General features: G+C 44.7%; 1 protein-coding gene and 1 non-coding gene across 2 annotated transcripts in view; one reads left to right on the top strand and one right to left on the bottom strand.

The window, feature by feature from the left end:
- CCDC175 (coiled-coil domain containing 175) overlaps nt 1-15922 on the bottom strand; it is a 60194-nt gene that overhangs the window by 2872 nt on the left and 41400 nt on the right. The window contains exons 12-19 of the mRNA XM_070419001.1: nt 15003-15138; nt 14358-14489; nt 10213-10351; nt 9563-9642; nt 7212-7364; nt 4320-4416; nt 2619-2662; nt 2139-2289 (exon numbers count right to left, since the gene is read on the bottom strand). Coding sequence (XP_070275102.1) covers nt 2139-2289; nt 2619-2662; nt 4320-4416; nt 7212-7364; nt 9563-9642; nt 10213-10351; nt 14358-14489; nt 15003-15138 — 932 coding nt within the window. The remainder of the gene's footprint in view (nt 1-2138; nt 2290-2618; nt 2663-4319; nt 4417-7211; nt 7365-9562; nt 9643-10212; nt 10352-14357; nt 14490-15002; nt 15139-15922) is intronic.
- Nucleotides 4845-4951, top strand: LOC138999672 (U6 spliceosomal RNA). Its single transcript, XR_011469424.1, has one exon. It is a non-coding gene; the product is annotated as a U6 spliceosomal RNA (small nuclear RNA).

Raw genomic sequence — 15922 nt, 5'->3', positions numbered from 1 at the left:
GCGATGTGAGCCCACATGGTGCCACTGCTCCAGGAGCAAAAATCAGTGGAGCTAAGGGGGCAGCAATCTTCCTTCAGATCACAGCTCCATTTCCAGTTCTTCAGAGACGTCTCCCGACCCCTAACTAGGGCAAGTCTCCCTCTTAGGTTCTTAAGTTCTTAAGTCCCCCCGCTTTAGGACTCTTATGACACTGACATTTTACATACATCTGTGTCATACCCAATTCTCTCACCACACCAGCGGTGGACCAACTACACCCGAGGGACAATTCTGCTCCCCTGGCAGAGTTGAGTTGTTGAGTAGGAGACCTTTCATGGCTGGCAAAGCCAAAAATATTGTCTGGCCCTTTAAAGTTTGCTGACCGCTGGACCTGACTGATCTTCACTGGGCAGGGACTAGACCTATTTTCATTCCCTATTGTAACCCCACAGCCTGATCGAATAGTTGGCACAGAATAGACATTTGATAAGTACTTGTTGAATACAGTTTAGAGTTGATAGTGAAACATGGATGGAACTTAACAGCAGGACCAACCAGAGGAAGGCAAATACGCTCACTGAAGGCTCCCCCAGGAGGCTCTGCGTCAGGCCGGCCGGCCAGCTCCCCCAGGCCCACAGCCTCCATCCGCGCACCTGGAGGCTCCTCTCCTTCACAGTAAACCTTGCCCACTACCCTCCCTGTCTCTGAATCTCTGCCAAACGCAAGTGGTGGTGACTGCCCGCCTTGCTGTTCCAAGTTCTACGCCTCGGCTTTTCAATGCAGTCTATTTAAATCCGCCCCAACACAAAGATTCCATTAGGCTTCAGACAAAAATGGAAGATGCGCTCACGAGAAAATAATGCAATTGACACTTAGAGATGATTTAGCTCCTCAAATTCCGCCTGATCCACAGTTGCTGGGGATGGCCTGGCCTTGCAAAGAAAATACAAAGTGAGGCAAGGCCCACCAGGGACACTTGAAGCACTCAGACCTAAGAAGTATCACCAGGCACCAGCAGGAAGACCAAGACAGCTTCCTGGCTGATACGAAGGGGCTTTCCCACAAAACGCTTCATTGGCTGCCTAAGCATTCCTTCTCCTGTCAGCAATACCCTCAGAACACTGGTTTTTTAGCAAATATTGCAAGGGTGTTTAATCCCATCACTTTTTCTCATCTTAACTTTTATTATATTTCATTTTACTTTCTACACCCCACCTTTATAAGTACTTATCTAATGAAGATGCTCTTTAAAATTAAACCTTAATGACCTCTACTAAATCCATATACTTGCTGAATGACTTTTTTTTTTTTCCATTTCGCAACTCCATCGCTCTCCTGCACTCTATTCTCCTGCCTCCTCCCCAACCTTCGCTCCCTGCCTGGGACCCCCTGCCGCACCTGTGTGAGGGCTTGGCTCCACTGCCCTGGACAGGGCTCTGAGTTAGAGAAGGAATTAAAGAGGAAGCTGATATTCCTCTGGAGCAGCGGTTCTCAACCTGTGGGTCACGACCCCTTTGGCGGTCGAATGACCCTTTCACAGGGGTCGCCTAAGACCATCCTGCATATCAGATATTTACATTAGGATTCATAACAGTAGCAACATGACAGTTATGAAGTAGCAACGAAAATAATTTTATGGTTGGGTCACAACATGAGGAACTGTATTTAAAGGGCCAGGAGGAGGAGAACCACTGTTCTGGGGAGACCCGGCTGCTTGATCCTGAGGGGACCAGTCCTGTGCTATAGGATGTATTCACATCTCGAGAGCCCCAGAAGGCATCCCTAGACCGGGAAGAAAAGGTAAACTGATGCTCAGTATCTCCTGTTTATGAAGACAAGGAAATGTGTGAAAGAGTTTGGAAAGACTGCTTTGGAAAGTGTTCACAATAAGAGTTTAAAACATCAGAAATAAGTTGAGGTTCCGTTACAGAGAAAACCCTCTTAGGTAGAAGGGAGACTGTTCGGCCCTGCTGTGTTCGACCCCGCAGATGAGAATCGGTGCTCACCTGAATGTCTGGGGCGTGATTAGGGGTGGGTTGTTGGCCATAACTAAGTTACTAGTAGGCATGCTTATCTGGGGGAGGGCTTTCTTGATACCACCAGCTATGTAAATGAACAGGAAGTTCTTGGTTACCCAAAGCTCTTGAGGTGCCCCTTACCAGGAATTTCCACAGTGGCTAGGAACCGCAACTCTTGAAGATTCCCTTGTAACCAAATACTGATTTTCTCAATTTTTTCATCTCTTTCACACAGCCTGTCTATTAGACTTTTTATTTCTTGCAAAGTATCTTCACAATCACCTACAAATTCCTTTTAAAAAAAAAGTAGCATATTTTTGGGTGTGTATGAATTGCAATACAATACAAAAACATATTCTGTCCAGGAAATCATATCCAAGACAAAAATATATATATGCAAAATTGGTATTAGTTGTGCAAAATAAATATATATACACAGCAAATTCACCAAGTTCTACAAGAGATCTCAGAAGAAATGGATTAGTAAATCACTGAACTAAAAAATGTTTCCAATGGTTAATTTTCTTATGGAGCTGTAATTGACATAGAACATTACATTGTCTGGTAGGTAAATGCTTCTAGAAATAGGATACTTACGGAGGTAAAATAAAAAAAACTCACCTTTAAAGTGATCTGCAATTCTGCCCACAAATTCAAATATTGTGCTAAAATAAAGATTTTCAAAATGCACAGGTTACTGAAACAATTGGAACATTTTTATCAAAGAAATGCTATTTGTGTCTCGAAATTGTTTTGTGTAAAAAATTTCAAAATGACAGAAGAATTAGATCAGACTCGCCCTCCCACTGCCAACAGGCAGAAAATGGGACTGTGTCAGGCAGGTGGGTGAGGGGTCTTCAGATGGCCCCAGCCCCCAGCTGCTGAGTTACCCCGGACAGCGAGCTGCCCCAGCGGAAGTCATGTGGAGCAGACCCGAGTTGTCTCCACCAAGTTCTGACCAAATTGGCAATTTGCGAGCAAAGTAAATGATGTGCAATATCTGTTACCCTGCAATATGCTCCCCTCTCTTCTCTCTTTAAAAATCAATAAAAACCATATCCTTGGTGAGGATTTAAAAACAAATAATAAAATAAAATAAAACACTTGTAGATAAGTAGTAACCCCAAATTGGAAAGAATTCAAATGCCCTTCAGCTGGTGAATCCTATATAATTAAAGGCCAGAGGCCATAAACGTCAGGACCAGAACGACCACTAGACCACTCACCATGAGGTGGCATTGACCACCTCTCGGTCCCTACACCACTGGTCCACGAGCAGCGGTGGGGCGGAACTGGAGACTGGCGAGCGGGCTGAACGGCTGACCTCTTGGTCCCTGCCCCCGGCCAGCAGGCTCTGATGGATCAGCGATGGTGAACGGGGCAATCGGGGTGGATGGCGGGAGGACCGGGCTGGCTGTCAGGCCGTTGGGATCACCAGCTCATCCCCGGCTGCTCGGGGGCTCAGGCCTGCGGGAAAGCGTGCGCTGGTGACTTCACCTCCATGCGTGTGTGCCAGGCCTGCCGCTGATGGAACGTGCTACCTGCTCGGGGTTGCTCACTCTGGGGCAGGTAGGCCATGGGCACGCCCCGCAGCTTCCGTCAGTGCCTCAAGCCTCAGCAGCAGCGGCAGGGGCAGCGGCACCCAGCGGCACCGGCAGCGGCGCCTGCATGAGCGGCCCTGAGCGGGCACCATGTTCCATCAGCGGTTGGCCTGGCACAAGCTTTCCCACAGGCCTGAGCCCCGAGCAGCCAGGGATGAGCTGGTGATCCCAGTGGCCTGACAGCTCAGCGGCGGAGGTGGCATTCGGCCTGGGGACTGGCAAATGGGCAGAAGATGGCCCTGATCGCAGGAGGCTAGGCCTAGGGACCCTACCCACACGATTTTGTGCGCTGGGCCTCTAGTGGATAAATAAAAAACATGGTACAGCCATGTCGTAGAATCCTATACAGCTACATAAAGGAGCAAGCCAATGATACGTGCAACAACATGGCTGAGTCTTAAAAACAGATTGTTGAGTGAAAGAAGCCAGGTACAAAAGTGTGCATAGTCTATCGTTCCATTTATATCCAATCCTTAGTGACAGGAAGCAGGCCAGTGGTTCCCAAGAACTGGAGGTCGGGTGGGACTACAAAGGAACACAAGGAATGAGAACGCTCTATATCTTGTTTGTGCTGGCAGTGGTTACGATGGAATGCACATTTATCAAAACTCATTGCACTTAAGATGGTGCATGTATTGCATGCAAATCAGTAAAATTTGATTTAAATCAAACAAAAGCTTTCTACTTTATATGTAAAGCTCACCCAGGACACGTTACCTACCGTAATTAGCTACCAGGTGCCAGGACAGCTCACTGTAGATGTACGTGTTGGCTTCTTGTGCGTACGGCTCTATCTTGGTCTTCATGTATGCAATATACTGAAAATCAAAGGCATGGAATTGTTTTAAGCAGTTTCTTTACTGGAAGCTAGTTCTCTGTGCAGTCATTCAGTAAACATTTATTGATTCCTCCTCTGTGCCATCAACTGATCTAGGTGCAGTGCTAACAGTGGTGAACAGCCCTGTCAAGCTTACTTTCTAGTGAGGGAAAGATCCGACTTTCTAGCAAGCATTTTGGCACCCAAATAAACACAGTATCTGAATATAATTTTACATAGAAGAAATTAAATGGTATTCTAAATGCACTCTCTCTTCTCTCTCTTCTCTCTCTCTCTCTCTCTCTCTCTCACACACACACACACACACACACACACACACAATGTTCCTTATGCAAAATGGTGTGCAGTGAATGTCACAGCAACGATGCTGCCTGACTGGAAGAACTCAGCATAAGATCAGGGAGAGGTGTGCTCGCTTCGGCAGCACATATACTAAAATTGGAACGATACAGAGAAGATTAGCATGGCCCCTGCGCAAGGATGACACACAAATTCATGAAGCGTTCCATATTTTAAAAAAAAAAAGAGAGGAAAAAAAAAAGATCAGGGAGAGGGTTTCCTGAGGCAGAAGACCCCACAGAACCGCTCACTGGGCTGGTGATGGTGGTAACAGTGGTTTGGATACTAAAGTCATGGCTTTCTCTTCTGACCACCCACTACTCAGGAACTCTAACGTCTCTGGGAACTCTGAAAGGACGGGCTTTGGGATGTAAACGTGGCACTGGTCCAGTTTCAAGAGAGAAATAGTAGAGACTGAAACTACTGAAAAAAATATAAGAAGTAGCATCCACCATAGAAGGAGATGACATAGAACTGTTTTTAACCCCAGTGGTACGGGGTCTACTCACGCAGCCTTGACCTTGTGTCAGCCTTCGCATGGCTTGGCGGCAGATATTATAGTAAACCAAAGTCAAGTCCAAATCATCATTCCTGCCTCTCTTTGAACGTGGATCACTGTTTGTAGACTTGCCTAGTTCAGCTGGCCTCCCGTAACTCTCAAATGAGTTAACACGCTGAATTGTAATGATCTATTTATAGGCCCATCTCCTCGGCCAGAGGGTGAGCTTCCCAAGGGCTCGGGCAATGCCTTATTCAGCTCTATTCACTGCACCTTCCCCAGGGTTTGGGACTCAGTGGATGCTCAGAGTGTGTGTTGAGTGAAGATACATAATCAGCAAAACAGAATGGTGAGTGAATAAGATAAAAGCACAGGGTTATCCAGAGGAATCAGTAGATTGGGCACTTAATCCAAAAGCGGAACTTTTAGAATGACATAGGCATTCATTTGCTTACGCATTACCAAAATAGCAATAACATTCCAAGTATTTTAATAAATAATATATCACCTTGATAGGGAGACAACAGAGTGGACTATTTCCATGAGTGGATGGAATTCCTTATGAGTTTGGTTCAAGGGCTAGAAGAACAAAGATGTGTTCCGTGTGTGTGTGTGTGTGTGTGTGTGTGTGTGTGGAGGGGGGGTTGTTACTGATGATGGTACCTGGGCTCCATGGAACACATTTCCCTTCCCAAAGTACCTTGGTGCCTTTTACGCCATTTTAATTCTACCAAAAAAATACACATGCTATTGGTGGGAAAACTGTTGTCATTGAACTAAGGACAACAATCTCCCAGAGCGCTAAAGGAATTTTCTCCTTACTTAGAATCTTATTACTGTAGGACTGCTTTTATTTTTCCAACTATTAAAAAATTATTACAAATGCAGAGTCTCACCTTCCTCCTCTATACAAGGGGCAGAATATATTATCCACGTTATAAGGTTACTGGGATCATCCCATGGGACCGAATCCCTCTTACATGTGAGGGACTGCGCAAACAGCTGGGATACACTGACCCACTTCCTGACCCATCGAGGTCACGATGGTTCATTGGGGGAAAAACATACAATCAATATGAAACAGACTGACAACCTAATTTTTAAATTGGGCAACAGAACAAGCACTTCGCAAAGAGGTTATACAAGTGGCCAAAACACATGGACAGGCGCTTCACTCGTCATCAGGAAAATACAAATACTGGGACCCCATCGCACACCCGCCAGAATGGTTACGTTGGAAAAGACCAAGCTTCGGTGAGAATGCGGAACAGCTGGTGTTCTCATACATTAATGCCAGAGTGGCCATCACTGCAACATCCTTGGGAGACCGGCACTGTGCACTAAAGCGGGCGGCATACACCCCATGGCTCTGTGATTCCACTTGAGTGTATGCCCAACAGAAAAACGTACATATGCTCACCAAACAAACATGTACTAGAATGTTCCTAGCAACACTATTTGTAACAGCCCACAGGAGACACTCTGAACCCCCGTCAACGGTGCAAATAAAGTGTAGTGGAGTCACACAATCGAGTCCCACCCAGAACTAAGAATGAAGGAACCTCAACGGCACCCGACAATAAAGATGAACCTCACAAGCATGGTGTTGAGCAAAAAAAAAGTGCGCACTGTCCCATTCCCCATGTATAATGTTCAAAAACAGGCAAAACTGGTCTGTAGTGTCAGAAGCCAGTCGAGGGCTGCCCTTGCGAGGCGGTCGGGGACGGGAAGGGACTGGGAGGGTACGTGGACACCAGTACTGCTTTGTTTCTTGATCTGGGTGCTGGTCACCCCGGTGTGCTCATTAGGCTGTACACGTATGATTTGGGCACCTTCTTGTAGGTACTTTAAGCTTCATTTAAAGGCTTTTAAGAGCTCTTCTCTCATAACGATTATAACCAGAACCACTGTGCACACTGAAGTGCTCTTGAACTTACTTTTTTCAACCTTTCATTTTCCAGGAGCAAGGCTTCTGTTTCTAGGTCATGTGCATAGACTTCATTTTCTAAGTTCTGTAGAATTTCAAAATGACTTTTGAGTCTATCGCTTTCTTGATCTCGCAATTGTTGTAATTCTCGCTTCAGTTTACCCTGCTCAGACATAAAGCCCACAGTTAACTCACAGATTCAATGGGCCGTGCACTGACACATTAGGCCGCCTGGACCACGCTCAGAGAGGAGTCCCAGGTAAGTCCTGAACCATCAGCAAAGGCTATGCAGACCTTCCCGCAGAAAAACTTTATTTTAAATCCAAAAGCTGATTCATGGGAATTTATTCATGGACTTTGGGAAGCAGGTCCACGGGCCCTAAGTTAAGTTGTTGAGACAACTTCACAAAATATGTTGATATATGAACAATTGTCCAGCAAAAGTAGGGAAGAGGAGAGTGAAGTTTGTTGAGGATTTTTTGGGAGGATTTAATATTTCTTGAAGGAAAAGAATATTACTTTATAGATTTTTAAGAAACTTTCTGTTTTCTCGACAATCTCTACAGTTATTATACTGTTATAAATCACAATCTTTATTCATTGCATAATCATCACTAGCAGCATCTTATTAAGAACATAAAATTGTATATATTGTATCCTTACAATTTTCCCCTTCGTATCTCTCTATGCCAATAACATGTTAAAAGTTATTTTTTAGCCGAAACCGGTTTGGCTTAGCAGATAGAGCGTCGGCCTGCGGACTGAAAGGTCCCAGGTTCGATTCCAGTCAAGGGCGTGTACCTTGGTTGCGGGCACATCCCCAGTAGGAGATGTGCAGGAGGCAGCTGATCGATGTTTCTCTCTCATCAATGTTTCTAACTATCTCTCTCCCTTCCTCTCTGTAAAAAATCAATAAAATATATTTAAAAAGTTACTTTTTATATCAGTGCATCTCAAAGAATAGAATGTTTCCATTTTTAATCAAGCAACTCCACATACATGTTTATCATTAACTACTGATTATAAATTTTAAAAAGGTAATAAACACCTCTCTACCTGTTCCCTTTTCATCCCCTCCCTCCCTACCCTGCAACCTCTGACCACTTATCCTTGTCTTCATAGGAACTTACCGAAGTAACAGATCTGAAAAGAACCTTAGAAAGCATAAGCCAATCTCCACCTTATAAATAAGGAAATTGAGGCCACCCAATGATGTTCCCATGGTTACATGTTAGAGTCCCTGTCTCTCTCTTTATATATACACTAGAGGCCTGGTACACAAAATTCGTGCATGGCAGCGGGAGGAAGGTCCCTCGGCCTGGCCTGCACCCTCTCCAATACGGGACATCCCTCTCGCAATCCGGGACCGCTGGCTCCTAACTGCTCACCTGCCTGCCTGGTCACCTCTAACCACCTCTGCCTGCCAGCCTGGTCGCCCCCTAACTGCTCTTCCCTGCCGGCCTGATTGCCCCTAACTGCCTCTGCTTCAGCCCCCGCCACCGTGGCTTCGTCTGGAAGGTGGTCCGGAAGATGTCCAATCTAATTAGCATATTACCGTTTTATTAGTATAGATACTAGTGACCCGGTGCATGAATTCGTGCACCAGTGGGGTCCCTCGGCCTGGCCTGTAGAATTGGGCCAAAACTGGCTCTCTGACATCCCCAAAAGGGTCCCAGGTTGAGAGAGGGTGCAGGCCAGGCTGAGGGACCCCACTGATGCATGATCAGGGCTGGGAAGGGACGTGAGAGGTTGACCAGTTGGGGAGGGACTGTAGGAGGGCTCCAGCACCTGCCTTGCCCATCTTTCTCAGTCCCGTTTGGCTGGACCCCAGCATCAAGCTAACCTACCAGTTGGAGCATCTGACCCTGGTCAGTGCATGTCACAGCAACTGGTCGACGGGCTGACTGTTTGCTCCCTGGTGGTCAGTACATGTCATAGCAAGTAGTTGAAGAGCCTTAGCATATCATTAGCATATTACACTTTAATTGGTTGAACAGCCAACTGGATGACCAGACACTTAGCATATTAGGCTTTTATTATATAGGATACAGACATGCATATACACACAGATATATATATAGATATAGATATAGATATATAGATATATGAACAACTGTCCAGCAAAAGTGGGGAAGAGGATATACAAATACACATACATACATATATATGTATGTGTATATGTGTATATGTATGTTGTTACTAAAATTTCAAAACATTAATATTAAAAGGGTAAGTTTAATCACTGTGGATTTCCTGAAAACTCCAAAGGTGCCAGGTAAGTATTACTGTGAGTATATACCAACATTTTTTTTATATCAACATTTAATAGAAGAAAGAAGAATGGATGCATGGACTCTTTACCAAAATGTTCATTTGTCTTGTAAACTCTCTTGTCATTTGAGAAATCTGATCATTCAGTACATTCTGTTCCTTTTTTTGGTCTATAAAAGAGATACAGAGAAAAAATAACTACCCACAATGTTCTTTGGCTTAAAAAACATTCACCAAAATAAGAAATGAACCTGGTTTTAAAAGTCAAATACTATGGCTTATAACAAAAACTAGCAGTCAGGTGATCCCCAACACTGCCCCCACCCCTTTGTCCAACTCCTAAGGCTAAAATCATAGCTGGAAATGATACAATTTCCAAATGTATGTTAAGAAACAGCAAAAAAATCTCCATGTGGTAGTAAAGAAGTTGATTCTACCTTTACCAAGTACAGGGAGAAACCACATAATATAGTTGCTACTAATTCTTAATTTTAAACAATCTTTAAAAAAGAAAAGGAGAAATTTGACAACAGCAACAGTAGGATTTTGTGTTATAAAGGAGAGAAAATTCGTAGATAAGAAAAAAAACAGAACACCCAAACCCTAGAGAATAGAGTTAAAGGTGATGAGGAAAGGTAGAGGGAATTCAACCTTGCTTTGGTGGGTGAACCCCTCGTTAGAAGTCAATGGTGAAATCCTTACCTGGGCTTAAGGTCAATTACTTTGTGCCTCATACAAACCTGTGAGAATACGACCCAGCTCTTGAAACATGTTGTTTTTGCTCTTATATTCTTCTTCTGCCTCATGAAGTGTGGGGAGATATGTGACTAGTTCATCTTCCTTTTCTTTGGTACTTTCCATTTTCTTAACAAATTTTTGCTTTAAAGAAAGTAAAGCTGATTGTGAGGCATGATTTCAGAGAACTGACATAACAGTCGAGAGTAGTTATACATTATTTGAGGGATAGAGTTCTCTCTTGGTCTCCTGTCCTAAGGTGCATAGCAAGGTATCTGGCACATCCTAGATATTTTAAAAAATATTTGCTGGCTGACTCACTTATAAACTAAGATGATGAGAGTCAATGGCTTTCCGAAGTTCCTCTCAGTTCTATAGCTCTATTGCTACAATTCTGCTGTTACCATGTGTGCACTCCCAAATCATTTGAGGAACTTCTCTTGGTTGACCATATTTTATGGGTAAAAAAAAAAAAAAACCGAAACAAGCAAACAGGCAGCAGGACAGATTATACACAAGTCCTAAGAAATGTGCATGTAAGAAAGAAATGGGAGGGGGTAGCAATAATTGGATATACTTCTACAGCAAGCATGTCAAACTCGCAGCCCATGGGCCCCATGTGGCCCACAATGAATATTTTTGCAGCCCAGCCACTATAACGGCATGTAAGAAACATTTTAATTTAAATTTTGTGACTTAATTTTTACAATATCCTGTTACACATTGTTAATAACGAACTATAATGTTCGCTAATGACTGATTACTATAATCGTGTTGCATTCATTTCCCTTACACGCCTTACACGCAGGCACACCATTTCCCTCCACTAATACCAGCAGCAAATATTTTAGCAGCCGATTGCCACGTCATTAGTCTTGTATTGACTTGTTTGGTGTGCGCAACAGGAAATATTTCGCTTTCGGAGAACATGAAAAATAGATTTGCATTACGCTTATTAATTTGTGCAGTTATCCAGAGTCTGGTAAGTTAATGTTCAAGAAAAATATTAACTTTTATTAAGATGTTCTATTATTTTATGTTAACAATTACTCATTTATTTCAGCCCTTTGTATTCAGCATGTCTCTATCGACATAAACCTATGTTTCTATGAAAATTGAAGCTTTTGTGTTTCTGTGGCCCACAGAAACTTAAACCTTGTTTATTTGGCCCGTGTTAGCCTGTGAGTTTGACATGCTTGTTCTACCGCAAATGGGCACAAAGTGTCCAAAGCAAAGCATGAATTTGCCTGCTTACTATTCGATCTCAGGTTTCGTTTCATTTCAAATGGAGTAATTTTTTTTTTCTAGAAAGTCAGGATAAGTTTAAAATGGTGACGAAGGCAGAGGCGGCCAGCTGACATTCACTATCCGTTCTCCTGTCCTTGAACCTCAGGACGCCGGAGTTCAGCAGAGCATATGGCTGCCAGCTACAGGGGTTTCTCTGTTTCCCTTGCAGGTGGGTGTGACCAACGAGTATGTGAGCAGAAATGGTTCGTGCCACTTCTGGGCCTCGCCCCTGCAGCAAGAAGGGGCATGTGCCCCCTTGGCCCCTTCCCCCCTCCCCTGGCTGGAGAGGATGAGAATGAAAGCTGCCACCTGGACCCGCAGGTGTTAGCCATATGCTGAGCAGGTGGGCCAGCCCCTCCCACCCGGGATTGCTCCCCTTGAGCCTCTACCGAGAAAGAGAAAGAACGGTCTCTCCTGCTGCAAAGACCAGACCAGTGGGTCTTCTCAACTCAATACACAGGCTCTTAAGGTTTCAATAGGCCGTACTTGACCCCGAGTGCCAGCAGGGCAGCAATAGACATGCTTCCCCAGCAGGAGGCGCCCTAAAACACAGCTGACCAGAGGCCAGTGCCCTTCGACCCCACCAAAGAGATAAACTCAGATGAGGGGAAAGAGACCGGCACGGGTGGGTACTAGAGTGCCAGGTTCAGAGAGGACCAGCATCTCTTGGGCAAACCTTCTAGGTCCCCGCAAGGGACATGCCCGCTTAAATGCGGCACCAAACCCAGGAGAGCCCGATGTCATGATTTCCCACCAGTTAAGGCTCCCAGTCAAGATGCAGCACACCCACCAGGGGGCTTTTCTACACTAGCTGTGCTACCTGACCCTACAGCTGCCAGTGCCCCTTTATCAGGCTACCAGGGCAGGAAGCCAACACGTTCAGCCACGGGCCACTTCCCAATAGAGAGAGGCTTGCTAACCCTGCACGATACACCTTGCATATGTTTGCTGTGTTTTGGCATCTCTTTGATACAAGCAGCTTGCTTACACCCTAATTAACACACCAGCCTATGTCCCCTTCTAAATTGCCATTAAAATCCTTATAAATAAATATAGGAACACACACACACACACACACACACACACACCACCATGATTTAAAAATGTCACAGTGCAGAATCAGGAGAAAATTTCTTCAGACTGCAGTGTGAAAAAACTCAATTGTGTGTTATCTGTACAATGTTCTCTACAGAAGAATAGCGGGGCGGGGGGTGGGGAGATAAGGAGGTGTGTGCATGCATTAATTCATTCCTATTGTCCCCATTTCTGCTCCAGCCACCTGTCCCCTTTCTGTTCCTCAGGTAGGACAGCCCTGCCTCAGACCTTCATGCTCAGCGTGCCCTCTGCCCGGCACCGCCTCCTACAGCCTTCTCCACGGCAAGCTCCCTGACGCCTGCAGGGCGGGCCCTCTCTGACTACCCTATTCAAAACAGCGCACACTCCAGCCCATGTCCCCGCTTTCTTTTTCTCTATAGCATTCATCATCATCGAATCTACTACATGTTCTCTTTGTTTATCTTGTTTCTCTTCAAACTCCCCCCACTGGGCGTTTGAAAGGCCAAGCTCTGTTGTTTTTTTGTTTTCTGTGAGCATCTAGAGCAGCCGTGGGCAAACTACGGCCCGCGGGCCGGATCCGGCCCGTTTGAAATGAATAAAACTAAAAAAAAAAGACCGTACCCTTTTATGTAATGATGTTTACTTTGAATTTATATTAGTTCACACAAACACTCCATCCATGCTTTTGTTCCGGCCCTCCGGTGCAGTTTAAGAACCCATTGTGGCCCTCGAGTCAAAAAGTTTGCCCACCCCTGATCTAGAAGAATACCTCGCACGCAGATGTGGTACAACCAACAGAGAAGTGCTCCCACCCACCGCTCCCCACCGTCCCCTCTGGTTCTGTGTCATTCTGTGCCGCGCTCTCTGCCATCTGCTCCCTGCCTTGTGCCGCTTGCCACGTCACCTCTCCCTACGCCTGGCCAGCCCTCTGACATCTCTGCCCCAGTGCCTGTGCTCCCGAATTGCTGACTTTCCTGCACAGCCCTGCGAAGTTACATTTTTTTTAATTCAGGAAAGAACGTTTGATCCCAGTTTTCATCTGTGGCAGCGTCACTTTTCTGCGTGCTCTTCATTTGCAGGGACGCTCTGCTCCGCCTTTAGTTTGTTCTCCTCACAGCATTTTTTGTGCGGGAGGTATGCCTGCTTCTTGCCTGTCACTCATATTAGAAGTGGCTCTTCTTGGATTAGTTCTCTGCAGAGGCTTCTGGATGAGGTGGCGGGGAATAAGTACCTGAGGGGGGTGGGGGGGCCGGGGGGGAAATAGGCTTGGACCAGGGTCAGATCTAAACTTTGAAATGTAAGGGCTCCCTACTCCACCGCTACAGCAAGGGACTGCTGCCTTCAAACACGAACTGTTTGGTGTTGCCGGGCCTCTTTCCCGCTTCAAACCAAATCAGGTCAGGAAGGCTCCTACCACCATCTCTTCTCTCCTCAACTTCTCTACCAATGCCAGGCTCCAAGAAACACACCCTGGCCTTTCAAGGTCACGCCGCCACCTTGAGAAGGCGTAGTTTGTGTTGTTTCTGGGTGCCCTGGGTACGTCGGGTCCCCTTTTATCCACCTCCACCAGCATCCACACCCTGGTCTATCCCAGGTCAGCTCTGGGCAGTTCCCAAGTCAGTACAACAATATTTCTGGCTGCTCTATTTCCTTTTTAGGAAAAGAAGGAAGATTCAGAATGAAATGTAGTTTTCTTCACACGAAAAGACTTGTCTTATATTTAACTAATTAGAGGAGCATGGAACATCTACCCCTTTCCCGGCACACAGCCCTCTATAATTATTCTTAGATGTAAAATAAAATTTACCTCATATTTGCTCAATTCTTGAATTAACTTTTTTTCATTGACGACAAATTCCATCTCTGTTCGTTTTAAATCTAATGTAACTTTTTTAATCTGTACCAAATTTTCAGTGATCTCTTTTTCTGTAACACTGGTCTAATGAGGGGGGAAAAAAAGATTTGTCATTTGTCTAGTAGCAGTCATCCTTGGATTTTTTCCAACAACCAGGTAAATGAATATCTCTTTGCATGAGACTTGGCTCTGATTTCAGGTCATTATTTCTCAGTAACCACTTCAGAGATGAATTTCTTCGACAAATAGTATTTATAAATGACACGAGGAAATGGAGAATGGGGTCAGTGAATGGTGGAGGGTGGGCAGAGGGTAAATATGGAAGTTAAATAAATGATGTTTGATCTCTTTATTTTTAGAAACAAATTCCTAAAAAACAATCAAGTGTCTGATCACAGGAGAAAACTGCCACTTCGTTTGCTAAATTCCTATAGCTAATACACAGCAAATGGATATATTTCTTAGGAAGATTACATAGTTCACCCTAAGCTTGAAGTCAGCTGAAAGGAAAATATCTTTGAGTTAAACTTAATACTGAAGGACAATGACTGATATGCAATATAGGAAACGAATACTAAGTCTGTTGCGTTTCCTTACCTCTTCTATTAACTCACTGCGTCTATCTTCTGCGATCTTGATTTGATCCATAAGAGCGTCTAATTCTTCTTTCATCCTGAGTAGCCAACGTCCATGTCTTTTCATCAAACAAGCTATTTTCCACTGAGTCAGAACACTAGCGATTAGAACAAAAAGATTGGGACAATTTTATGTCGTCATTAAGTTGACAGAACAGTCTACTGAACAGATGAAGGGATGCAAAGCAAAATAAAATCTCCGATCACACAAAACCGTTTGTACTGTTGGCGATGCAGGCTCCACATTAGCTAAAAAAAAAAATAAGACAAAACGTTGACTGCCTCAATGCCGGATCTGCACGTTGCTTCAAAGTAAGACGCTCTTTCCTGACCGGTTTGGCTCAGTGGATAGAGCGTGGGCCTGCGAACTGAAGGGTCCCAGGTTCGATTCCGGTCAAGGGCATGTACCTTGGTTGTGGGCACATCCCCAGTAGGGAGTGTGCAGGAGGCAGCTGAATCAATGTTTCTCTCTCATCGATGTTTCTAACTCTCTATCCCTCTCCTTCTCTCTTCCTCTCTGTAAAAAAAAAAAAAAAAATCAATAATAAAAAAAAGTAAGATGCTCAGTGGGCCCATCCAATAGGACAGCGGACAAACCACACTTGGCAGCTTGCCTCCTTTAGGAGAGGAGAGAAATGGGAAAGGTGCGGGGGCAGTGGAAGAAAAGAGAGGCCCAGGCAGAAGAGTCATGGAAGTACCTAAATGACCCAAAGTGCTAATGAGGGATTTCAAGCTTCTAGGTTCTCAAATTTCTCTCCACCACAACATAGAAAAGCTAAATAATTGGGAGCCAGAATGTGCCATTCAAGTCTTATACACATCATATTATTACCAATGACCACAACAATAAAAAAAATAGAGTTATGTTTTCCCAAGCGCTTC

The sequence above is a fragment of the Myotis yumanensis genome, unplaced genomic scaffold (genome assembly GCF_028538775.1).
Source record: "Myotis yumanensis isolate MYYU_CA2020_CCGP unplaced genomic scaffold, mMyoYum1.0.hap1 SCAF_1, whole genome shotgun sequence".
NCBI classification, from domain to species: Eukaryota; Metazoa; Chordata; class Mammalia; order Chiroptera; family Vespertilionidae; genus Myotis; species Myotis yumanensis.
Note: the sequence above shows the minus strand (reverse complement) of the source record. Positions and strands in the feature narration are given on the sequence as shown.